Source organism: Phyllopteryx taeniolatus, chromosome 8 (assembly GCF_024500385.1).
Source record: "Phyllopteryx taeniolatus isolate TA_2022b chromosome 8, UOR_Ptae_1.2, whole genome shotgun sequence".
NCBI classification, from domain to species: domain Eukaryota; kingdom Metazoa; phylum Chordata; class Actinopteri; order Syngnathiformes; family Syngnathidae; genus Phyllopteryx; species Phyllopteryx taeniolatus.
In genome coordinates this window covers 7083300-7109475 of record NC_084509.1, presented here as the reverse complement: position 1 = coordinate 7109475, position 26176 = coordinate 7083300, and the positions used below count along the sequence as shown (strand labels likewise).

The 26176-nt window shown below is 41.0% G+C and overlaps 1 protein-coding gene across 5 annotated transcripts; it reads left to right on the top strand.

Annotated features, from left to right (window-relative positions):
* The first annotated feature begins 135 nt into the window (after positions 1-135).
* Positions 136-25008, top strand: vwa7 (von Willebrand factor A domain containing 7). 5 transcript variants are annotated; one of them, XM_061783312.1, is made up of 17 exons: positions 136-384; positions 5358-5635; positions 5711-5944; positions 6026-6122; positions 7661-7795; positions 8938-9133; positions 10042-10211; positions 12831-12943; positions 13007-13123; positions 13990-14220; positions 18312-18444; positions 18741-18893; positions 18974-19066; positions 19536-19831; positions 20483-20619; positions 22096-22255; positions 24394-25008. In XM_061783312.1, the coding sequence occupies exons 2-17, from the start codon at positions 5396-5398 to the stop codon at positions 24898-24900; spliced, it is 3012 nt and encodes a 1003-aa protein (XP_061639296.1). In that variant the 5' UTR covers positions 136-384; positions 5358-5395; the 3' UTR covers positions 24901-25008. The 5 variants fall into 5 exon arrangements, with proteins under 5 accessions (XP_061639296.1, XP_061639295.1, XP_061639294.1 ...); XM_061783311.1 differs by having other exon boundaries at positions 5362-5944; XM_061783310.1 differs by having other exon boundaries at positions 5358-5944.
* The last annotated feature ends 1168 nt before the right edge of the window (positions 25009-26176 follow it).

Below are 26176 nucleotides of genomic sequence, written 5' to 3'. Positions count from 1 at the left end.
TGGACGCTAATATATGCGGCCCTATTGTGGGGAATCAATGCACCGTGCATTAATGAGGGGGGCAAGGAGGGGCACACAGGGCCGTAGGGGGGCTATGACGAGATGTCCCAAGAAACACGCTCACAACCACTCAGCATCAAGCGGATTCTAATCTGAACCCTACAAGGCACTTCTTGGGACCTGATATCTCCGCTGTTATTTTATTTCCTGGGGAGCAGGATATAGATACATCTACATTTTGTACAAATGCTTGTCGTGGGAATTGTCACCTTGTGGTGTAGGTCTATGTTGTCATATCCACGTACGTTTGTGGTGTACATTGTATGATTGTGACTTTTCTGCAAGTGTGAAGATGACCTGTCAAGCAGAAGAACACAGAGTGAGGTGAGCAGTTTTTACTTAATTTGCCTTCAACTTATTATGAACTTTAATGTTGTTATAGGGGTGTAACACTATTAGCCTATTACACTATTATCACTATTAGAATGCATGCATTATTGCACAGTGATGATCGAGAAAGTGAATTTGGTGGGCCACAGCAATTACAGGACACTTCTGTCAGTCTTTGTGCATGCAAAATGGTATCAATTCACTTGCTTGTATCCGCAGCCACACACCCCTTACTGCAACAAATAACTCATGAATATGCAAATCGCTTGTGTATCCCCTCACTTATGCTCTCGTCCTGTACACTTTTATAATTTACATAATGAATGCCACCACACTTCAGTTGTACAGCCGGGGTCACGACCCTGGTCCTACATGCTTCTTCTCCTGTCCTTGTCCTGTTCTATCTTGTCCTGTCCTTCCCTCACAGGGTGTAGCACTACAGCCCCATGCAACACTCATATTTAACGTTTCATTGTTGTAGATAATGTAATGATTTACTTCACTCATCCTGTTTACAATTATTGCTTTGTCTTTTGTCTTTGTTTCTTTCTTCCGTCTAGAAACTTTGTTCTGTTTGACTGATCAAGTCCGATTCTCAATAAACCTCAATTATAATACCAGAGCGGAAGCTTAAAAACTCCACTGTGACACAGTAAAACTGTTTCGGCATAAAAGGAATACAGATTTTCCATTCTGCTTGACCTAGCAGCCGAACAGGACAAAAAAAAAAAAAAAAAAAAGAGAAAGTGAATTTGGTGGTTTTCTATTATACATACTCTATGCACGCAATTGTTGAAAAGAAGGAACTATTTTAATTTCAAGATACCTGTAGCTGGAGTGCAATGAGTGTCCACACAAATCAGTTGAAACAGATTTGCAGCGTGGAGAGTGCCAAGGGTGTTTTTGTCTGTGTGTGTGTGTGTGTGTGTGTGGGGGGGGGGGGGGGGGGGTGGGGCACCATGCTTTGTTTAGGCCTGAGCCCTTGTGAATGCACAAATCACGAGAACAAAAGTATTGTATTGGAATAAAGATGACAGAGAACAATGAGTTCCTCAGTGGAGACCAAGCTGCGAAAAGTGAAAGAGGAGGGTTTCTTTTTTTTCTTTTCTTTTTTCTTCTTTTTTTGTGGGTGTGGGGGGTGTTTTCAGGAGTGGGTGACACATCACAGAACTGGGACATCACTATGATTGGGGGCTTTAATTCACAATTTATTCATTCATTTATTCTTACTGTGTTGCGCAATAATATACAGTAATAAGATGTTACAACAACACTGTTAACATTTACTGTACATACACGTGACAATTTGTTTTTTAAGCACATTCTACGGTGGCTGGGAAGTGCAAAACAATATAACAAATTGTGCGACACATTTCAGAAAACAAATGAACAAAAGGTGAAACAAATTTACATTTCAGAAAACAAATTAACAAAACGGCGGCACGGTGGCCGACTGGTTAGAGCGTCAGCCTCACAGTTCTGAGGACCCGGGTTCAATCCCCGGCCCCGCCTGTGTGGAGTTTGCATGTTCTCTAAATTGCCCGTAGGCATGACTGTGAGTACGAATGGTTGTTTGTTCCTATGTGCCCTGCGATTGGCTGGCAAACAGTTCAGGGTGTACCCCGCCTCCTGCCCGATGACAGCTGGGATAGGCTCCAGCACGCTCGCGACCCTAGAGAGGAGAAGCGGCTCAGAAAATGGATGGATGGATGGAAATTAACAAAACACAAAACAAATTTACATTTCAGAAAACAAATGAGCAAAAGCCAAAACACTTACATTTCCGAAAACATCCATCCATTTTCTTTACTGCTTATCCTCACTAGGGTCACGGGCTGCTGGAGCCTATCCCAGCTATCTTCGCGCGGGAGGCGGGGTACACTGACCCAGTCACCAGCCAATCGCAAGGCATTTCAGAAAACAAATTAACAAAACACGAAAGAAATTTACATTTCAGAAAACAAATTAACAAAATACAAAACTAATTAACAAATGCCAAAACATATTACAAGTGACACAAACGGGAAAGGGAACATACCACAGATTGTTAGGGTTCCCACGTATGTAGTTTCTTGGCAGGACACGCCCCACTGCAACATAATTGGCTCCTGCGTCCCGGTAAGGGCAGGCTATGCAGATGTAACAAGATCCCAAACATGTATCACATTTGTACAAAATAAAAAAACAAAACAAAGAAGTTTGTTATGGTTAGGCTTAGGGCTCTGCGATTGGCTGGCTACCGGTTCAGGGTGTACCCCGCCTCCCGCCCGAAGATAGCTGGGATAGGCTCCAGCAACCCGCGACCCTAGTGAGGATAAGCGGTGAAGAAAATGGATGGATGGAGGTTTAGCGCTAGGTTTGGGATTTAAAGTGGTTTAGAATGGATTAAGATTAGGGTCGGTTTGGGTTAGTGGGAAACATTAACGCCGCCTCACTTACTGTATATGGCTTGAGCCGAGGCGACGCGGCGGTACGGCTCACAAACCCGGAAATGTATTTTCACCGTGAGGGAAAGCTTCTGTGCCTTTTGATTGAATGCAAACTGTGACGTGAAGACACCGTGCAATGACAATTCACGTTTTTAATCACTGCAAAACCAGTGGCCGACCGATCGCCCAGTCATGGAAACAGTTGCCAAACCACGCACACTGCGCCATAGTTCAGTCGGGTTCAGCGGCGTCGCTCGGTGTGAGGCTGCCTAAACCCTAACCCGCCATAATCCCAATTTTAACCTCTTCTATACTGCTTTAACGCCAACCCTAGTCCTACACCTAACCATAACAAATTTCTTTTTTATTTTTTTTTATTTGGTGCAAATGCGATACATATTTGGGATGGTCACCTCGTTATATCTGCGTAGCCTACCCTTCCGCGATGCAGGAGCCAATCACGTTGAAGCCGGGCACGTCTTGCCAAGAAAGATAACACGTCAATCTTTTATATCGTACATTCCCTTTCCGGTTTGTGTCACTTATAATTTGTTTTGACTCTTGTTAATTTGTTTTCTGAAATGTAAATTTGTTTTGTGTTTTGTTAATTTCTTTTCTGAAATATACATTTATTTAAACTTTTGTTAATTTGTTTTCTGAAATGCAAATTTGTTTGGGCTTTGGTTAATTTGTTTTCTGAAATGTAAAATTATTTCAGCGTTTGTTAATTGTTTTTCTAAAATGTAAATTTGTTTTGACTTTTGTTGATTTGTGTTCTGAAATGCAAAAGTATTTTACAATTTGTTATATTGTTTTGCACCGTAAACATTCTTATAGTGCATTGAGCAAAAGAAAGACTATTACAACAATTTGTTAATGTATGTAATGTACAGTAGTTGCATTTTTAAAATTAATAATTTCAAACATGTAACTTGATGTTTCCTAAATATGAAAAGTGCATAGTTTTAACTGTGTCTAATAGCCACACAGGACAAACGTTTATTTCTTCATTCATCACAAAAGAACAATTCTTCTTTTTTCATGTAAATTATTTTATTTTAATTAATTTTAGTTTATTTTAAAACAGAGCCGAAGGAAGCATAAATACAGGACAGACATATTCAATATTTACAGTATTTATTTCGCTATTAATAATTTAAAAAAATCATTTGAATTCATGTTTTTTTTGTTGTTGCTATAATCGAAATTAACGTAATCTACAACCCGGACACGGGAAGATCTGTCAATATCTAACAGCCATTTTAAAGAATAAAAACATGACTCATTAGTTATTTATTCATCACCAAAAAAACAATTTATTTTGAATCCAAAGTAAATTAATTTTTATTTTATTTTAATTCATTTTATTTTATGGCAAAAACTAAACCAAAAGGAGCCTAAATATGGGACGTGCATAGTCAAAATGTCAACCGTAACTGTGAGCATGAACTAACCCTTCAAATGAATACAAATGTACCATTTTATTTACAGCATTTACAGCGGCTGAAATAAGTATTTAACACGTCACCATTTTTCTCACTAAATATTTTTCCGAAAGTGCAATTAACATAAAATTTTCACCAGATGTTGGGAACAACCCAAGTAATCCATACATACAAAGAAAATAGAACAAATAAAATCAGAAGTTAAGTTGTGTGTAATTATGTGCAATGACACAGGGAAAAAGTATTGAACACATGAAGAAAGGGAGGTGCAAAAATGGTATTGGTAAACTTAACATTATTGAAGGAAGGATGAATGGGCAAATGTACCAAGACATTCTTGACAAAAATTTGCTGCCATCTACGAGGATGATGAAAATGAAACGAGGGTGGACATTTCAGCAGGATATTGATCCAAAACATACTGCCAAGGAAACTCTTCATTGGTTTCAAAGAAAAAAAAAAAAGATGCTAGAATGGCCCAGCCAATCACCTGACTTGAATCCAATCAAAACTTTATGGAAAGAATTGAAATTCAACATCCATAAAAGAAGCCCACGGAACCTTCAAGATTTGAAGACTGCTTGTGTGGAAGAATGGGCCAACATCACACCAGAGGAATGCATGCGACTAGTTTCTCCATACAGAAGGCATCTTGAACCTGTCATTGCAAACAAAGGCTTTTGTACAAAGTATTAAATAAATGCCACTTGGCGTGTTCAATACTTTTCCCGTGTCATTTCACATTATTACACATAACTTAATTTCTGATATAATTTTTTCTACTTTCTTTGTATGTATGGATTACTTGGGTTGTTCCCAACATCTGGTGAAATTTTCATGTCAATTGCACCTTTGGAAATATATTTAGTGAGAAAAATGGTGACGTGTTAAATACTTATTTCAGCCGCTGTATATTATTTTTAAGTAAAACCATTAGATACTTTATTTACTATATTTATGTATTTCTTTCTTTATTTGTGATTAAACCAGAGGGAGCATAATATACAGCCAAGACACAGGAATAGCTGTCCTCATCTAACAGTCATTCAAATGAATACTGACATATTATAACTTAATTATGATTTTCTTGCAGGTAGGATGTGACATAGCAACCCCTTCATATAAACCGTCATGTCACAGAGAAGAAAAAGAAGAAATCGGAAACATAATAAGAGGAGTGTACACTGGTTTATGTTTGCTTACCTTCTCCTCTTGGCGTCACCGTGCACGTGCTTCCTCCCCAACTTTTGGTCACGGGTGTTGACGCTGTCCTGGGACTCGTACACGCACCAGTACATCACTGAGCAAGCCATCCTCAATGTCACCCTTGACACTCTGCAACAACACCAGGGGTACCATGCTGAGGAAAAGGTGCGCTGTAACATTTATGGTAATTATGATAAAAAATACTTTCACATTGGGTTTTATATTTGTCCTCCTTTGCAGACCAGACTAGGGCGAGGCTTCTGGAGGGCCGTGGGCGAGGTGGTTCACTCCAATGCAGAAATGGACTTCCTGAGCACCACTAGGTCCGACCCCGTATACCACTTTGATTCCGAGCGTGTTGACAGCGCTGCGGCAATGCTGCGGAGGTTCTGGGCTCATACTCTGCTGTCAGTGCGGGCCAATGAGCATCAAAGTGCTCTTCAAAGCTTGGGACGGCTATTTCACTCCCTGCAGGTACACAAAATCGATTGAACGATTGAAAAGATAGAGATGTTTGTTTTTTTTTTTTGGTCTTTTTTTTTTTTTAAACACCAGGACTTCTACAGTCACAGTAACTGGGTGGAGATGGGTCAGCGCTCCATTTACCACCACCTGTTACAGCCAGACGAGCCGGCCGTCCCTGTAGCTGAAGGTAATGCAGACTTACATTATACAGTACATACACCATTATCTTTAAAGTGGTTCAACACCTCATGTTTGGTCTTTCTGGAATGCATTCAAGCGAAGGATGACTTAAACGCTTGCTTAAGTAGCTCAAGGGTCATGGATCGTCAGCAAAAAAGCATTTAGAAGAGGCGAACAAAGTTAAACACACGCAAAATGTCATTAAAGACTACTGGAAAGCAATACACAAAAGGCATTACGATACATCTTTAAATGTCAAATATCTCCACATAAAAATATCTCCACTTTTTGGATAGCTCCCTCAGAACTAGTCCAAGGGAGACAAACAATTAGTCAACCTCTTGTTGCCCTTAACAGGAAATGGCTAACACAAGAAAGCTCGACGCTAAAGGGGTCGATGGACATAAAGTAACTATGAACATTTACAAAATGGATAAAATAATAGCATAGAATCGAACTATTTTTCTCTTGCTGGGAAAATTTGGTTAACTTTGCAACACCCCTTAAACAATGTTTTTATTTCACTAAGGAATAATTAAGCTGGTAAGACGAGATCATTCCGTACTTGTACATAGTTCAAAGAAGGTAACATGAATGCGTAATATGTATGTGCACAGCCACGTGCACACATAGACCCTAAATGGTGCTCAGGCACCTGCCCTTATGACCTGGAGGAAAAAAGTTATTAAAAGTCTTTTTTTTTTAAACTACGCTCTTTGTCATCAATTCCACCCAAAGATTTTGATATTTGAGAGTAATTTATTTGAGTCCATGGAGAATTGTACAATTTATTTGGGGTTAATCAGAGGCACTTTAAATGTTACCAGGTGTGTGCTGACTCCCATTTTACGAGTTTGAACGTGATTGCTTAATTCTGAACATTGCCACGTCCCCATTATAAGAGGGTGCGTGCACTTGTGCGACCACATTATCGAAGTTGTTTATTTTTACTTCCCCTCTCAATTTTTTGAACTCATTGTGAATAAAAAAAAGAGTCCCACAAAAACCTGCTGTTTAAACAAGGATGTGTAGACTTTTTAATATCGACCATAGCTTCTCTTCACCTCCTTTGTTAATAGGTGTTTGTCTGTGTTGATTGTGTTAACAGAAATAAACATAAGATCAATATATACTAGTTTTTTTCCCTTAAAAGTACGAATAATTTTGGCAAAAGGTGCCCTTTTTTATACTTCAACACCTGCCCCCCCAAAATGTCCATGTACGTGGCTGTGTACGTGCCTGTGTATGTATTTTTGGATCAACTGTGTATTTTTAAGGAAAATTTAAATGTATCTATTTACCAGCTAATTTTCTCTTTCTATTAATAATAGCTCTCATAATAATAATAATCATTTGTATAGTTGGATAATTTTTTTGTACATTCAATGACCCTTAGAGAACTGAATGCAATACGTAGAGCTGTGTGCATCATGAAGAGTGACTGGGGGCTAAGATGATGATGGAAAACATTCCCTTCAGTGTGCCAATCTTTATTCACTATTTGTCAGTGTGCCAATCTTTATTCACTATTTGTCCTCTCCACAGGTGACACCCCTACTTGTATGGAGTGCTTTAGCGCCACCTGTCGAAACAACCTCCTCCCAAGACTGACAAGCACACAGGCGGACTCCCAGCTGCTCACAACCGGCTACTTCAGCACTTTCCCTCCAAAACCTGAAGGTATGCAAGTAAAACTAACACTGCATATTTGTTAGTACCCAAAAAGTAGTAAAACATGTATTTCTGCCTCTTATAAACAGCTGAGCAACACCAATGTGTGTCTATTAGCAATACTAAAACTTAACCTATTGTAAGATAGCATTTAAAAACATGAAACAATAATAAGAGCAAAAGGTCATTAATGACTCAAATTGCAACATACTCACTGGCCACAACATTGGGCACACAATCATAAATAAAAGCTGAATTCAAACAAAGAAAAATCAAAAATAATGAAAATAAAGAAAATAAATAGAAATAAAATTAAAGGTAAAATAAAGAAATATTGACATTCTCAGTTTTGATGGACAGTTAAAAATAATCTGTCAAATCTGACTGCAAAAAGTGTTTTCGGCTTCGAAAATCACACGTTTGTAAGATTCGGACACAATAGAAAACTATATTGATGTGAGTCAATATTATTATTCTTGTTTTCTGTGACGTTTGAAGTAAATCTGACGATGCGCTTGCTCTCTGTGACCCGGAAAATGAGATGGCTCAAGCGCACGCCGCCATTGTTTGTTGCTTAAAGCCAGCGAACTTAGTTAGCTGGCGGCAATCGTCATAGTTACGAACTCAAAGTCACTTTATGACTGCAATTTCAGCAAGTGCTGACAATGATATGCTAAATTACTTTGGATTTTGACTATTTTTGGTGTTGTAGGGTGACAAAATTAATGACTGTCTCAAGCAGCAGCTGCTGCCGACATCCCCTTTAGCTTGTGCCGTAGCAGTTTTGCTAATCTTCCTGGGGTCCACATATAATCAGTACAAATAATAGATTAGTACAGCACACAGTAATGGCACCGCTGAGGGAAACCGTACCAGCAATGTGGAGCGCGACAAAAATGAGTTTGACACCACTGATTTAGAGTCTTCAATTTACATAAGAGGCATATTTTTTGAATGTGGGAGGAAGCCGCAATACCCGGAGAAAACCCACGCAGTGAGAACAATCACTGAGCCGTGATTCGAACCCAGGATTTCAGAACTATAAGAAAGGCATGTTAACCACTAAGGTGACCTGGTACCCCCCAGTTGTGATTAGTATAGGTTAAAAAAAAAGATCTTTTTTGGACATACATGTACCTTTTGTTGGTTAGGCAAATGCAGTCATGGAGGTATGCTGGACAGCAGCCGCTCTATGGCGGCCAAAGGGGGCATCAACAAAGACAGTACATCACCTCTCTTCTCCCCTCATCATTTCCTCCACGTGGAAGCGGCCACGCTGGCCTCTGAAGCAACGCTGAGTGTACTGAGAGACCTCAGGGACACAGTGGGGCACAAGACCTTCTTCAGGTGCCTTTTGTCTTTACAGACAACCATACATCCATCCATTTTCTGAACCACTTATCCTCACTAGGGCCACGGGTGTGCTGGAGCCTATCCCAGCTATCTTCGGGCGAGAGGCGGGGTACACCTTGAACTGGTTGCCAGCCGACCGCAGGGCACATACAAACAAACAACCATTCACACTCACATTCACACCTACGGGCAATTTAGAGTCTTCAATTAACCTACTATGCATGTTTTCGGAATGTGGGAGGAAACCAGAGTATCCGGAGAAAACCCACGCAGGCACGGTAAAAACATACAAACTCCACACAGGTGAGGCCGGATTTGAACCTGGGTCCTCAGACCTGTGAGGCAGACATGCGAACCGGTCGCTCACCGTGCCGCCCTCAGTTGTTATCATTACGTAATTTAGGATTCAATGCTATCTCCATCCATCCATTTTCTGAGCCGCTTCTCCTCACTAGGGTCGCGGGCGTGCTGGAGCCTATCCCAGCTATCATCGGGCAGGAGGCGGGGTACACCCTGAACTGGTTGCCAGCCAATTGCAGGGCACAAACAAACAAACAAACAACCATTCGCACTCACAGTCATGCCTACGGGCAATTTAGAGTCTCCAATTAATGCATGTTTTTGGGATGTGGGAGGAAACCGGAGTGCCCGGAGAAAACCCACGCAGGCACGGGGAGAACATGCAAGCTCCACACAGGCGGGGCCGGGGATTGAACCCCAGTCCTCAGAACTGTGAGGCTGACGCTCTAACCAGTCGCCCACCGTGTCGCTCAATGCTATCTCTTAAACAAAAACCTGCGACATATACAATTTGTTTCTTCTTCTCAGTAAGAGTAAGTTAAATAAAGGAGAAAATGTTTTGTGTGCGCAGAAATTTGAAAATGTGTCAACTGCCTCCACAGACTTTTCAGCGTGAAGCAGGCACCTGCTCTGGTCTTCGTCATGGACACCACAGGTAGCATGTTTGAGGAAATCACGGCAGCCCGACTGCGGGCTCACTCCATCATCCAGAACCGAGCTGCCCTCCCTGAGCAACCCGGAAGCTTCTTGCTGGTACCCTTCCATGACCCTGGTGAGTGTACACACACAAAAATAATGCTGGGAGAATTGACCCATAATATCTCAAAGTGTTTTTGCAACTTACACAACCACAAAGACTGACTATCAGTGACTTCGCACATCTTCTCAGAACTCTGTCACAAATTTCACACAACCTTCTTCAAACTTTTAGTGTCAGAATATTTTCAATTTCCAACCACAGAGTATCTGACACTGACTGTTACATCTATTTTGTTGTTCAAACACATTCTCAATCAGGTGCCAACAAAACAGTGATTCTCAACCCAAAAGTGGGTCGTGGAGCCATTTTGGGCGCAGACAAGTAGTAAAAATTCATAGCATAATAATTCAGACTGTTAAAACTGTTACATTTGCTTTGGTCTGCAGCCTTCATTTTCTCCAAAACAGACAAGGTATCGGTGTTGTACTTTCCTAAAAAGAAGAGATCATTGCCAAGATATAATTTTTTTTGTACATGCAGTTATTTTCATCCTCAGTTTCTCATTAAGGTGCTCTGAAAGGCACTTTAAACTTGAGTAGTTAACTTTTAACATGAGTAGTTAGGTTTGAAAGGCTATTTTTTTGTAACAATACATTCTTTATTGTTCCTAACATATGTAAAAGTGGGTCAAGACTTAGCGACAAAATAAAAATGCGAGTCCCAAGGTGACAACAGTTGAAAACCAATGCAATAAAGGACTCACAGTTTAGATTTTACACATATTCATGACTGCAGCCAGAGCTAACAATGCTTGACTAAAACTGAAGCATGGAAACTGTGAGAAATCTCAAGATAGACACTGTGAGAATGAAAGCAGCAAAAGCTCTGCAGGCTGCCAGGCAACTAAAGAGTGACTGCAACAATCCAACTTGAAAACAGTCGACAGAGTTATGGCTGTAATTAGCCGTTCTTTGTTATCAACTACGAGGAAATGTTGAGGCAAACAACTGGCAATCAAGTCTTCCAATGAAATACGTGCCCACGGCTAGTTTGTGATGTGAGAAAATTTGGACAGTACACTGTAGTGACAAGCATGTAGGTGGACTCCATAGCAGGAAAACCACAGTACAGATAACAATAACTACTGACTCGTGTGCTAGCCATGCCCACTTGGCTTGTTGAGGAGTTAGAGTTAGACAAACTATTGATTGTTCCACCAGACTCTGAAACCAAGGTGCAGTACCCATTTGAATCTTAAAGAGGTCAAGTACAGGTAAATCCAGGTCTGAAAAAATTATAATGCATTTCATTTCTATTGCACTTATGCTCATTAGTCCCACGGGTGAGCTGGAGTCTATCCTAGTTGACTTTGGTCGAGAAGTGGGGTACACCCTAGACTGGTCGACAGTCAATCACAGGGGCCATACAAACAAGCATTCACACTGACATTCATACATATGGACAATTTAGCATGATTTTGGAATGTGGAAGGACCCTGGAGTACCTTGAGAGAATCCACGCAACCACGGGAAGAGTTGGTAAACTCCACACTAAAAGGCCAGAGCTGAGATTCAAACCCAGAAGTTCAGAATTGTGGGGCATGTGTGCTAACCACTAGTTCATCATGAACTTGGTGGATGGATAATAAAAGTCACATTTTTCATTTCAAGATTTGTTTTTAACAATTGATTGGATGATGATGTTACTATTTCATAAACAGGTATCACAATAACAAAGACTATTATTAAATTACAACTTGTTCACCTTCACAAAACTCAACTTCAACAAATTGCTTCTCTGACATCATTCCTTCACTTCCCCTCATAAAATTATAACAAAATTATAACTTTACTCTTGTGATATTTTAACTTTTCCCCCCAAAAATGTCTGTGTGGCCCTTATTCACCTTCGTATTAAAACACATCTTCTGTCTTTTGCCTCACTGCTTACCTGCCTCTCTTCTCGCGCAAATGGTCTGTGTATTACCTGTGTACATACATTTACAACTGTAATTAGCAGAATAGCTGCCCTAAAGTTGTGCATGTTAAATTACAAAGCGGGCAACACAGTACAGTCGTGGTGAACTTCTGCCTCACAGTTCTAAGGTTCTGGGTTAGAATCTCTGAGTCTGCATGTTCTCCTCATGCTTGCGTGTTTTTTTTGCGGGTACTGTGGCTTTCTCCAACTTTGCAAAAACATGCAAGTTAGATTACTTGAAGACTCTAAATTGTTCTTAGGTGTGAAATTGAGTGTGAATGGTTGTTTGCCTATATGTGCGCTGCGATTGGCTGGCGACCACTCCAGGGTGTACATCACCTCTCGCCCACAGTCAGATACATACTGTAAAATCTACAATATAGATCAGTAATTCTCTAAGTGTGGTGTTGGTACACGAAAGAACACTGCCTAAGTACAATTCAGTTGTATTTAAATTTAAGAACATTTTGTCTTTAAATAGTCATTTAGGTACAACCTTTATTCAACTTTTTTGTGGAATGCATTTTAATTGAATTAATTTATTAATTTTCCGGACACTAGTATGACAAAACAATTTAAACAATTTAAAAATTTAAATGAAATTAACACTTTTATACTACCTGCAAGTCAATGCTAGCGAGTCACTCTTTGGAGGTCTAATAGCCAAAATACGGGACCTTAAATGAACAGATTCATTTCCACTGTTGTGTGCAGGAGTCGGTCCAGTGTATGAGACCGATGACCCGCACCGGTTTATGGAGCACATGGAGAACCTGATGGCACTGGGAGGAGGAGATGAACCAGAGATGTGCTTGACAGCCATTCAGGTAGTGTGTGTGTGTGCATGTGTGTGTGTGTGTGTGTGTGTACTAACTGTTGCGTGTTTCCAGTTGGCCCTCACTCACAGCCCACCACTGTCTGAGATCTTTGTGTTCACCGATGCCTCCCCCAAGGACGCCCACATGTTTGATGTGGTGAAGGCCCTCGCACTTGCTAAACAGAGCAAAGTAAGACTGTTACTTAACCCTCTGGACTTATGCTGGACATTTGTGTCCAGCTCGCTTTCTTTAAAAAATTATTTTAAAAAACAACAATTTAAATAATGATGCAATTAATAGGTGTTGCACATAAAAATAATAAAAGTTGTACCGAAATATATTTTTTAAACAAACTGTATTTAAGATTAAATGCAAATTTATTGAACTTCAATACAGCTTAACTGTATTTAGGATGTGATTCTTTCACGTACCACGAGCGCGAGTCCTTGAAACCTACCATGAGTGGCTTAATTACCGCACTTCAATGGAGCAAATGAACAATGTAATTTTATTTTAAAAAGTAGGCGCTCCCTCTACTGGCTGTAGAAAGACTGTAGCACTGTACTGGTTTAGCAATACAGCATAAGAAAAAAAGGTGGTACTGAGAATATCTATATAAAAAAATTTTAAAAACTATTTTTGAGGTTGGATCTGAGAATAGTGCAAACAAACAAAGTTCAAATAATAAATGGACACAAATGACAAAAACTGATGTTAATGAAATCTTTTTTATCCATTGAAAAGATGCTTATATTAGACAAATCACATGAATCAAAAATTGCCATGAAGAAGCTGAAAGGGTAGTAACATAGAAAACAGTGTCTTTGTGTGGGGGTAGGAGGGGGAGGTCTTTTTGCTGTGGTTTGTTTCATTTTTGTTTTTGTGTGTGTAGCACTTTGTGTTGCATTGTTGTGGAGTGAAAAAGGATATAAAGGATATGAAAGGTGCTATACAAATAAAGCTTGAATTGATTTGATTTAAGGGGTTAAATAATGATACTACTACTACTACTAACGATGATAATGTCAGTGCCACTCAAACTGATATTGTTCCAGGTGACATTTCTCCTGACGGAGGACCCCAACTACACCACAGAAAGCAAAGCAAGGAGGAGGGAGAGGAGGAGAACAAGGAGAGGGAAGAGGAGCAGAGAACCTTTGCCCCCTGATCGCTTCTCCCTCTACTCTTCGCTGTCGTCCTTTTCTGGAGGACTGACGATATTCACCAGCAACTCTGACATTCACAGTGTCTCCTCTGTAGTGGAGGACAACACAGCAGCAGACAAGGTAGTCAGGAGAAGTCCGATGAACTTCACATTTGGACAACAAATCTTTCGAATTAAGATTTGGCCAGCACGGTGATGAGTGCTTTGCATGTCTCCTGTACAGTTTTGGGGTTCAGGGTTTGAATTTAGGCTCTGGCCTTCCTGTCTTAAGTTTGAATGTTTTTCAGGTCGGGATGTCCCGATCCACCTTTTTCACTTCCGATCCGATACCAATATTGCAGCCTTGAGTTTTGGCCGATACCTATATTGGTCCAATCCGATATCAGCAAGAATCGTACCTACTTTTTGTGTAGTATGGAATGTTAGAAAAGGCTTGATCAAGTAATATTACTCAAACAGGGAACAATATAGTCAGCAACAGTAGGTATGAGAAAAACGGATCCATTCATTATTAACCAATGGGTTGTATAAAGTCAGTATGGTGGGAACAGCATTTGCTTTCTCTACATGTGAATACACTTGAACTTCTTGATGCAACTGGGGTTTAGTTTTATTGACAATATTGTGGCGGAATCGTGGAATCGTGTAGTGAGGCTCGAGGTGCTTAGATGTCTCGGTGTGTGTGCCTTGTTGCCATCACTGTTCCAGCTGTGCACGTTTTGACCACAGTGTGGTGCACGCAATGAGATACACACTTTCAGTAACAAAGAAAGTAGAAGTCACCATCGAATATTGTTAATATAACTCGATTTGAAGAATATATGCCAGAGAGTATTGTTATATTTTCTGTTTGTATATGTTTGGTCCGCATATCCGGCAGTAAGTCGGACTCGTTCCCGGTGAGGGTTGGACTCCGCCAAGGCTGCCCTTTGTCGGCGATTCTGTTCATAACTTTTATGGACAGAATTTCTAGGCGCAGAGGGGGTCCGGTTTGGTGGCCTCAGTATTGCATCTCTGCTTTTTGCAGATGATGTGGTTCTGTTGGCTTCATCAAGCCGTGACCTCCAACTCTCATTGGAGCAGTTCGCAGCCGAGTGTGAAGCGGCTGGGATGAGAATCAGCACCTCCAAATCTGAGACCGTGGTCCTCAGTCGGGAAAGGGTGGCATGCCATCTCCAGGTCGGGGATGAGATCCTGCCCCAAGTGGAGGAATTCAAGTATCTTGGGGTCTTGTTCACGAGTGAGGGAAGAATGGAACGGGAGATCGACAGGCGGATCGGTGCAGCGTCTGCAGTGATGCGGACTTTGTATCGGTCCGTTGTGGTAAAGAAAGAGCTAAGCCGAAAGGCGAAGCTCTCAATTTACCGGTCGATCTTCGTTCCTACCCTCACCTATGGTCATGAGCTGTGGGTCGTGACCGAAAGAACAAGATCCCGGATACAAGCGGCCGAAATGAGTTTCCTCCGCAGGGTGTCCGGGCTCTCCCTTAGAGATAGGGTGAGAAGCTCGGTCATCCGGGAGGATCTCAGAGTAGAGCCGCTACTCCTCCGCATTGAGAGGAGCCAGATGAGGTGGCTGGGGCATCTGATTCGGATGCCTCCCGGACGCCTCCCTGGTGAGGTGTTCCGGGCATGTCCCACCGGGAGGAGACCCCGGGGACGACCCAGGACGCGCTGGAGAGACTACATCCTTCGGCTGGCCTGGGAACGCCTCGGGATCCCCCCGGAAGAGCTGGATGAAGTGGCTGAGGAGAGGGTAGTCTGGGCGTCCCTGCTGAAGCTACTGCCCCCGCGACCCGACCCGGATAAGCGGTAGAGAATGGATGGATGGATGGATATGTTTATACAGCAATTGTGTACCAATAGTCATTAATTTGAGAGATTGACGTGCCGCGAGTTCAGTGCTAATTTTTGTTAGCTCGTCAATGGTGTTTTTCATTCACTGTGTTCAGTGTGTTAGCTTTGAGCTAGCGATTTTTGTGAAAGAAACGAAGTCTGATGTATTTGAACATTCAATAGGTGTAATTACTTTATGTGTTTAGTTTTACAGTGAACTTCAATTGGTGTGTCAATGAATGACCTTAAGCAACATTCACTCTTACTCCTTGCTACTATGTTAGCACCGTAGCAACCTGTTGTTGTGATCACATGGGATCTGCATTCTGCCCGGGCACTGCTGGATAAAAGTGCTTGGAGCGGATCATGGAATGGACTGCTTGTACAACCCCAATTCCAATGAAGTTGGGCCGTTGTGTTAAACATAAATAAAAACAGAATACAATGATTTGCAAATCATGTTCAACCCATAATTAATTGAATACACTACAAAGACAAGATATTTAATGTTCAAACTGATAAACGTTATTGTTTTTAGCAAATAATCATGAACTTAGAATTTTATGGCTGCAACACGTTCCAAAAAATCTGGGACAGGGTCATGTTTGCCACTGTGTTACATCACCTTTTCTTTTAACAACATTCAATAAATGTTTGGGAACTGAGGACACTAATTGTTGAAGCTTTCTAGGTGGAATTCTTTCCCATTCTTGCTTGATGTACAGCTTCAACTGTTCAACAGTCCGGGGTCTCCGTTGTCGTATTTTACGCTTCATAATGCGCCACACATTTTCAATGGGAGACAGGTCTGGAATGCAGGCAGGCCAGTCTAGTACCCGCACTCTTTTACTACGAAGCCACGCCTTTGTAACACGTGCAGAATGTGGTTTGGCATTGTCTTGCTGAAATAAGCAGCGTCCATGCAAAAGACATTGCTTGGATGTTTCTCCAAAACCTGTATGTACCTTTCAGCATTAATGATGCCTTTACAGATGTGTAAGTTACCCATGCCATTGGCACTAACACAGCCCCATACCATCACAGATGCTGGCTTTTGAACTTTGTGTCCATAACAGTCCGGATGGTTCTTTTCCTCTTTCGCCCGGAGGACAAGACGTCCACAATTTCCAAAACCAACTGGAAATGTGGACTCGTCGGACCACAGAACACTTTTCCACTTTGCATCAGTCCATCTTAGATGAGCTCGGGCCCAGATAAGCCGGTGTTGTTGATAAATGGCTTTTGCTTTGCAAAGTAGAGTTTAAAGTTTTACGGATGTAGCGCCGAATTATATTTACTGACATTGGTTTTCTGAAGTGTTCCTGAGCCCATGTGGTGTCCTTTACACATTGATGTTGGTTTTTGATGCAGTGCCGCCTGAGGGATCGAAGGTCACGGGCATTCAATGTTGGCTTTCGGCCTTGCCGCTTACATGCAGTAATTTCTCCAGATTCTCTTAACCTTTTGATGATATTATGGAACGTAGATGATGAAATACCAAAATTCCTTGCAATTGTACGTCAGGGAACATTGACCTTGAATTGTTCGACTATTTTCGCACGCGCTCGTTCACAAAGAGGTGAACCTCGCCCCATCTTTGCTTGTGAATGACTGAGCAATTCAGGGAAGCTCCTTTTATACCCAATCATGGCACCCACCTGTTCCCAATTAGCCTGTTCACCTGTGGGATGTTCTAAACAGGTGTTTGATGAGCATTCCTCAACTTTCTCAGTCTTTTTTGCCACCTGTCCCAGCTTTTTTGGAACGTGTTGCAGCCATAAAATTCTGAGTTAATGATTATTTGCTAAAAACAATAAGGTTTATCAGTTTTAACATTAAATATCTTGTCTTTGCAGTCTATTCAATTAAATATAGATTGAACATGATTTGCAAATCATTGTATTCTGTTTTTATTTATGTTTAACGCAACATCCCAACTTCATTGGAATTGGGGTTGTATAACCGATTTCAAACCTATTTTGAGGTTTTCTTTGGTGTGAAAACTGTGAACGTGAGTGTGAATGGTTTGTCTACTACATGTGCCTTGTGATTGGCTGGCGACCAATCCAGGGTTCACCCTGCCTGTTTCCAAAAGTCATCGTTTGTTAACCAGGAAGTAGCCTCCTAGGTTTTATACTGATGGATCAGCTCAGCACAGCCACTTTCGTTTTGAGTTTTTGTTCTCTTTTTAGTCATCTGAGTCCCCAAGTATCCGATTCCCTCTGCTCTAGAATCAAACATTGTACGGTCTTGTAATCTTAAATCATCCTCCATGAACCAGGAAGGTTCCTGCTAGCTAACAAACCGATGTACTAACACATTTCCATAATACTGTATGTCCCCTTTCAAGTAAGTTGAATTGTTTCCTCCTCACCAGGTGACTCTCCTCCATGTCGAGATAGACCAGGAACAGATGTCCTCGCACTCCTTCAGGGTGGATACCTCCGTCAAAGACGTCACCGTACACATCACTGGTCTTCTGAGCCAGTGCATCCTTATTGATCCTTCAGGTACCCAAAGGAGAAACATTACATACAATGCCATGTAAACTCTATCCAGTGATTTTCAAAGTGTGGTCTTAGTACGCTCTCTCTCTCTAGTGCTACACGAAAGAGTCACCGCAACATACAGTTCAATACATGTATTTGCATTTAATCTTTAAGGCCTACTATGCTATTATATTTTAATGGTGGCCATTAATTTTAGTACTTGGAGAATTAAGTATTTTTTAGGTGGTAAGTGGTGTAAAATTTTGAGAACCACTGCTATAGACAATCCTTGGAAGTTTTGCACCTTTTTTCCCCAGGCCGAACTCAGTCTCTTCTGAGTGAGCAAGGCTCTCTGGCCTCACTAGAGCCCTTCAACGGTCTGTACCGTCTTCGCCTTCTGCCTCCTATTCGGCCGGGCCAGTGGAACCTGCAAGCCACGGGTGATGGACATGTTGCATTCAACATAATAGGTACTACATTTACTGATAAAAATAACAAGAACATCCGTTAAAACTGTGGCAAAGGTGACTGTTTGTTTTAATCCCCTCAGCTGATAGCAGTGTGGATTTCCTGTACTATTTTGCTACTGTGACCAATGAGACTCACCCTGGATTGGCCAGAATAGAGGGCAGCCCTGTGGCAGGTGAGGAATTTTTTTAATGATTAATGATTTTTAATTACTAGTAGCACTCTCATTTGGTGGGGAGTTTATGGAAAGCCATTTGAGCAATTATTCTACATATATCCTTGGTATCCATAGGTCCATGAACTAGTATCTCTTTGTTCTCACTAATAAAACAATTCTGCGCACCAGTTGGATAGTAAATGTATGTTCAAATGGTTTGCGCCATGTGGCCCTGTGGGCACAAGTTGACGTGCACTACTAGTACTACTAGTTAGTTACAGTATATAATTCTAGTAGTTAACATCTAGCGCTTCACTATTAGTACTCGTAGTGCATGTCAACTAGTGCACATTTTGCCTCACATGACAGTAACGTGTTGTCCTACTAGTGAGCATACTAGTACATGGACCTTAAACTGGATATCAAGGATATGGAATAAATGCTCAAAAGGCTTGCCATATGAGCTCCTATGTATGTCATCCCTTAGGTGTCCCTGCCTTCCTGGTGTTGGCTGTGACTGGCCTGTCTTCTCATGACGAAAAGGTCTCTTTCAGTCACGTGATGCTGCTGGGAGCAGAAGGGGAGAGCCTCAAAAAGGTGTTGCTCAACTCCTCCTCTTCCTTCTCTGCATCGTCAAGCTACACCACGGAGGATCTAATTGGCTGGGTGGACTCCATTCCCAGAGCCCCCTTCTGCGTCCGCCTCACGGGCAGAGATGGTGGAGGGAACAAGCTGGAGAGGGTCGCCACAGAAATGGTGCAGCCTACTCATGTTCAGATTCAGGTAAGCAAGGAGACATAAGGCCACATGTAGACCAGGGAGGGGGGGGGGGATGATTTTAAAAATGGGACAAATGAGCCACATCATTCATAGATAAGGCAAAAGAAAAAAGTTAAAGTACATGTATTATGTGTAATTAATGTAATTTAAATGAATTAAAATGAACATAATACTGCACATGCATATTATCAAATGCACAATATATGTAAAATTGTTTATTTCAATAAAATAATCCAGCCCCATTTTTGTTTCTAAATAATGTAATTATATTAATGAATTATTTAATACAATATTTTGTTTAACTCAAATATATATGTAAAATTGTTTATTTTACCAATATTAGTCATCCTATTACTTACAACAAAGTTAAGAAAATTAACCAATTGTTTGATGAAAAAAAAAAATTAAAAAAGGAATAAATGCATCTTAACTAACCAATTTTTATGAAAAAATAAGCTACAATAAATAATGCAACAACAATTACAGGATAATTGATAACATAAGTGTTTGGTGGGCTGGAATACAGGATGGAGTGGGCTGTATGTGGCCCACTGGCCATACTTGCCCACCCTGTTCGAGACAATCTAGTATGACTAAGTTGTAAGTCACACATGCAACTTATTAAGTCTTGTTATGCTGTCTCTTTGTTTTCAGGTTCTGTCCGCCCCTCCTCTGGTACCTGGTCACAGCACCACGGTGGACTTCAACATCCTGAACCATGGCCCGGACAGAGTCTTCAGTCTGACAGCTGAGGATGATTCTGGATATCTCCATACGAGAGGAACTCAAAGGTACACCACTCGAGTTGGAAGGGCAGCCCATGAAAAAGTTGGCGGTAGGCGTAAAGTCCAAGCCTACTTTCCGTTACACCATTTTCTATATTACTATAATAAAAACTAGAAAACATTAAGAGGTGTCTTCTTCAGAGAGAAATTGTACAGAGGAAACACAAAGAGGGCTGTATACGGTACACCAATATTTCTCAGTAGTCACAGACATAGGTGCCAGAAGATGGTGGAAAACACATTTTCTATTAGACAAGGCTATAGTCTAGCTACTAATTTACTTTACTTTAGAACACTATAACTTAACTAAAAGAGAAAAGTAGTCTTCCATATATTTACTTGTGTAAGAAAGTACTCAGTGAAAAAACTACTCAAGAGTAACTGGTGAGTAACTTCCGATTAAAAAAAACAAATCAGAGTATGATCATCAAATAAAATAAAAATTAATAATTTGTGTGAGTCCACACACACCTGGCACCATTTCAGTTTTTAAATGCAAGAAAAACAACACATGCATGTAACCCTGCAGAAACATTATTCGCTTTATTCACTTAAATGACTGAATGAAGAAGTTGTTTGCTAACCAGACTTATTGCTAGTGTCTGTGTGTGTGTGTGTGTGTGCAAGCGCAGATGCGAGAGAGAGAGCGAGAGAAAGTGAGTGAGAGAGACAGAGTGAGAGAGAGGGAGAGAGAAAGGGAGTGAGTGAGAGAGAGAGAGAGAGAGAGAGAGAGAGAAAGAGAGAGAGAGAGAGAGAGAGAGCATGACACGTATCCCGAAGAAGCATGTTTTACAGTGACTTAAAATAGGGTTAATGTTGCCAGATGTACTGCCCAAACAACAATAGAAACATCTGCAAGTGACCACAAGGTGTTTTGTCAGGTTAGAAGTGGGCTGAAATGTCCACATTTGGCCAGAGGCAAGACTACGCTGCATCATTAAGTTGTTGTTTTTCCGGCATCTGTAAAGTACACACTCCCACGGCTGTTTTTCTTTTCTTCCAAAATGAGTCACTTTGATTGGCACGCGAAGCCTGTGTGTGCAGTCTGATGGGTGATTTGGAGTCAAATGACACTCGTGATTACGTTGGATTGGCGCAACGGCGCCCTCTGCGTAAATCAAAGATGAAGTCTAAAAATAGGTTGCGCACGCAATAATGGCTAAATAAAAGTAGCGAGCAGCATGTCAATCATTATAACGGATTAAAAGTATCAATTCCTGCTCACAAATACTCAAGTAAAAGTAAAAAGTATGGTGCATTCAAACTACTCTGACAAGTACAATTTATCCAAAATGTTACTTAATTAAATGTAATGGAGTAAATGTTACTACCCACCTCTGTTAGCTGGAAACCACTCCACGGTGTACCCCTCTTCTCACCCAAAGTCAGCTGGGATAGACTCCAGTTCACCAGAACTATAGAAAATAAACTGATGGATCTATAATACCTGAATTCAAAACAGTTTGTCATTCTTCCCATCAGGTTCCACGTTGCCGCCCACAAACTTTTCCACAGTCAGGTGGGCCTTCACACGCCTACCTCAGCTCAGGCTGGAGCGACAGTCACCCTGACGTTGTCAGTGCACGCTCTGGACCCTGCAGACACAAACTACGCGGTGGCCTACCTGACAGTGGTCCCACCTGTGAGTATCATCTCATCGTGTTGGATCGTCAAGCCTTTATCTCATGTATGAAGATGATGTATTGCAAAAGGGCTGTGAAAGAAATCGGCTAACTCGGCTAAATTGACGACAAAAATTGGCCAACGCAAAAATTTCTGCATCGAGGCAATAACAGATATTAATAAAAGCATATTTGCGCCGCCTGCACCCAATTTGCGTCAGCCGGAACCATTTGGCCGCTGTCCGTGTTTACTGCACGTACTTTTGTGGTAGACAGACGCACTGATGGACAAGTGAAAAATATTGCCAAAAATGACAGAGGAGCGTCTGTAAGTGAAGACAATATTAGATGTGTACTATACATTAAACATGATGTATGAGTGAACTGAATGGTAGTAAGCGTTTTTAACCTAAAATGGTAATCACAAGCGCTAATGCTAACCGTGAATGCCAACCGTTTAGCAAAGGCTGATTTTGTTTTCACAAATCCTGCACAGTTTACACACAGTACCAACATGTGTAGTTTGAGGATAGAAGTCCATCCCTCATAAATGAGAATAAAATGCATGTTAGTAGTATTAAAAAAAAGAAATAAAAAGGGGAATCGGGGCAGGGGGGAAGGCTGCAATTACCATCATTTCTCGTGTATAATGCGCTTCCGCCCCCCCCCCAAAAATTTTCAAAAGTCACTAGTGCGCATTATACATAGGTATAGGGACAAATGGAAAAAACTTTCACATTTTATAAATGTATGCCACCACCTAGTGGTTATGAAAAAGCTGTAAACTTTCATTCCAAAATGCCACCGCCACCTAGTGGTTATATAAAAGGTGTCGCCTACACTTTCATTCCAATATGACAGGGATACGTATGACTGCATATATGTACAGTTATGCTCATAAGTTTACATACCCAGGCAGAATTTGTGAATTTTTATATATTTTTTTTAATATGACTGATGACTGAACAACAACCATCATTAATTTCTTTATGGTTATGTTGTGTTTAATGGTAATGCTTTTCTGAAATGCTTGACCATTTAATTTGAATCCCATTAAAATAAAATGTTTTCGTTTAGGAATTGTACCCATCTTACAAATTCTGCCTGGGTAATCAAATATATGGGCACAACTGTGTGTTTTCTAATTTCCTAAATAAAATAGGGCTGTGAATTTCAAAATAAGAGCAAGTAAATTAAAAAAAGGATTACGTGTTCAAATAAAGTGCTTTACTTCAGAATAATTCCTTGCAAAAAACTAACAAAATATAAATAATACTTCATGTTTTTATCATATGGGTAGAAGCAAAATCATGCATTGTAAAAATGCATTATACATAGGTAGAAGAGTTTTCCAGAATTTTTAGGTCAACTTTGGGGGTGTGTATTATACATGGGTGCACATTATATATGAGAAATTATGGTACTCGATAGAATTCTAAAAAGATTAGATAGTGACAGCCCTAGTTGCAAGGCTGTCCAAACCTTTACCTCTGAGGGCTGCATACTGAAAAAACAAAGGATGCAAGGGCCACTTTGATTTTTCTAAAATCAAGTCCATCAAGCAATTATATATAGGTCAAATAGTATGGTAATTTTGGAAAACTCCTACATCACAGATTTCTGGGGATAAAGCAAATAGTTTAGGATTTTTAAGGATTTTGGGGTGCCCTGCATCCCTGTGTCCCACTAGAATAGAGCTGCCCCTGTACTGAGAAGCAGCTGAAACACCTAAGATGACCATTTTTAAAGCAGTTACTTGTTCATTAATGTGATATCTTCACAAATCAGAAATTAACACCAAGTAGAAATATTTTTTGCTTTTGAAACAATCAACTTTATTCACAGAGCCATATGAAGAGAATTGTTGTTACTATTTTTGTGGTAAACGTTGTTGTGTCTTTGCGTATGTATCTTTTAAAAGCACTACAAAAGTGGTAGTAAAGGTCAGGGGTGTCGCACCCATGGGATATGTGAGTGTCGCAACTCCCTCAAACTTTTTTTGACACCCACACTCTTTATTTATTTATTTATTTTTTAAATAGCGTTGCAGGCCTTGCGAAATCACATTTTAAAATGGTAAAATAGATGGTGGGCCGCAAATGGCGCCTGGGATATAGTTTAGAACCTCCTGATATATGGGAACTCATGTTGCTTTCAGGACCCCGACATATCTCCTCCGTCCTGCTCAGCCACCCGAGTGCAGTCCTCCTGTCCTCCTGCTTGCAATGAGTCTACTTGGACCGTATCACTGGTTGTGTCGGACAGGGGGCGCTCCGGCCTGGCTGCTCTCCAACTACAGAAGGGACAAGGCACTTTGACTTTACTCCCACCGCCCGCAGGAGACAAACTGGGCGAGGCTAATCCTGATCAGCATGTCCAGCACAAGGCCACATTAGTGGAGGGAGACCCCCCCTTGAACGTATCCCAGTGGGCGCTGGGCTCGTCTGAGCCCCTGTGGGGGAGCTACACGTCCAGCTGCTGCTCGGCCCGGGCTGAGCTGCTGGTGTGGGACACTGCTGGAAACATGAAACGTTGCCATCTTGCATCTGGTCAGCAGAGGCAGCTGAGCGACACGAGGACAGAATATAGTGGAGGTGGGCCTGTCATGCCCACTGACTTCTCTTTCTTAATGTTGCTTCTGCTGTGCTCTGAGCTGCTTTCTTAATGTTACGCAGGTCAAACATTGTTCCTCATTAGCATATTGCTGGAGGAATTATGAAAAAAAGAAGGCTGTAATTAAAAATGTGCTAAATAAACTGAATTTATTCTTTTATTACTCTCTTGTGGTACGCTCTTTGACCTGTAGTGCAAAGGTCGTGATTATGCCGCTTTAATAATGCAACACTTGACTGTATTGTATAAAAGTATTGGGACACCTGGCCATTATGAAACATAAAAATAGAAAATAATATGGAATTGTGCCTCCCTTTGCAATTACACTGCTCCCAAAAAGTTAACAATATTGGGCTTTCAGGTGAAATTTCTATTACTAAGTAAGGCAAAACTAAAAAAGGCAAACTTTATTCCCTCAAATAGTGGGTTCCACTCTAATTGAATCGATGCCTTAATTAATGCTGCCGCTTTCCATGGAAGGCATTATCTTTGTGGGTTTTAGTCTGTTTGTAGGTTTTAGTCTGTACTATATACAGTACGGAGAAATGTAGCCATGACTTACATGTGCTAGAGATAATTGACATTTCTACTTGGAACTGATTAACTGCTTGTTCAGTTGTTCATTATTTGACAAGGAAGAAAAAATAATCCTGGGCAGCCAGTGTGGTGTGTGAGGCCGAAAGGGAGATAGAATTAACGTCAAGCTTTTAGGCAATGTGGAGTGAAAAATGTGGCATAAAACCAGGGCAAGATGCACTTAAGGAGTGAGGACACTGGGGAAGCAAGGTGGAGTTTCTTCTGGCTGTTGCCGGGGACATTTTGGCCTTGGGCAATGTGTGGAGGTTTCCATACTTGTGGTACAAAAACGGAGGCGGTACCCAAATGTGGCAATCGTCACTTCTTTCTAAAAATTACAAAAGAGTATGTGTAACATTCTGGTGCATTCCTGGTGCCATATCTTTTGTTTGTGGTGATGTGTGGTTTTCCGCTCTTCCTTTTGGAGAGCACCATGGGCCAGCACACCCAACTAGCTGCTGGAGGAAAATGTGCCCACTGGCTGAAGGTGTGCAACACTCTTATACAAGCCTGACATTCTGAATAAAAACATGAAGGAGTTGGTTCTTTGAAAAAAGGACCCACTTGTACCTTCATCCATCTGTTAGGACAGTTCAATGTTTCATTGATCACAACACTGAAAAGAGTGTGCGATGCAAGTGAAACATTACCCACTTACTGAAACATAAACATAAACACAAATGCTTTGTCATGTTTGTCAGAATAAGGCAAATAAAATTAAAAGCACAAGTACATCAGTATCAAGTCGATTT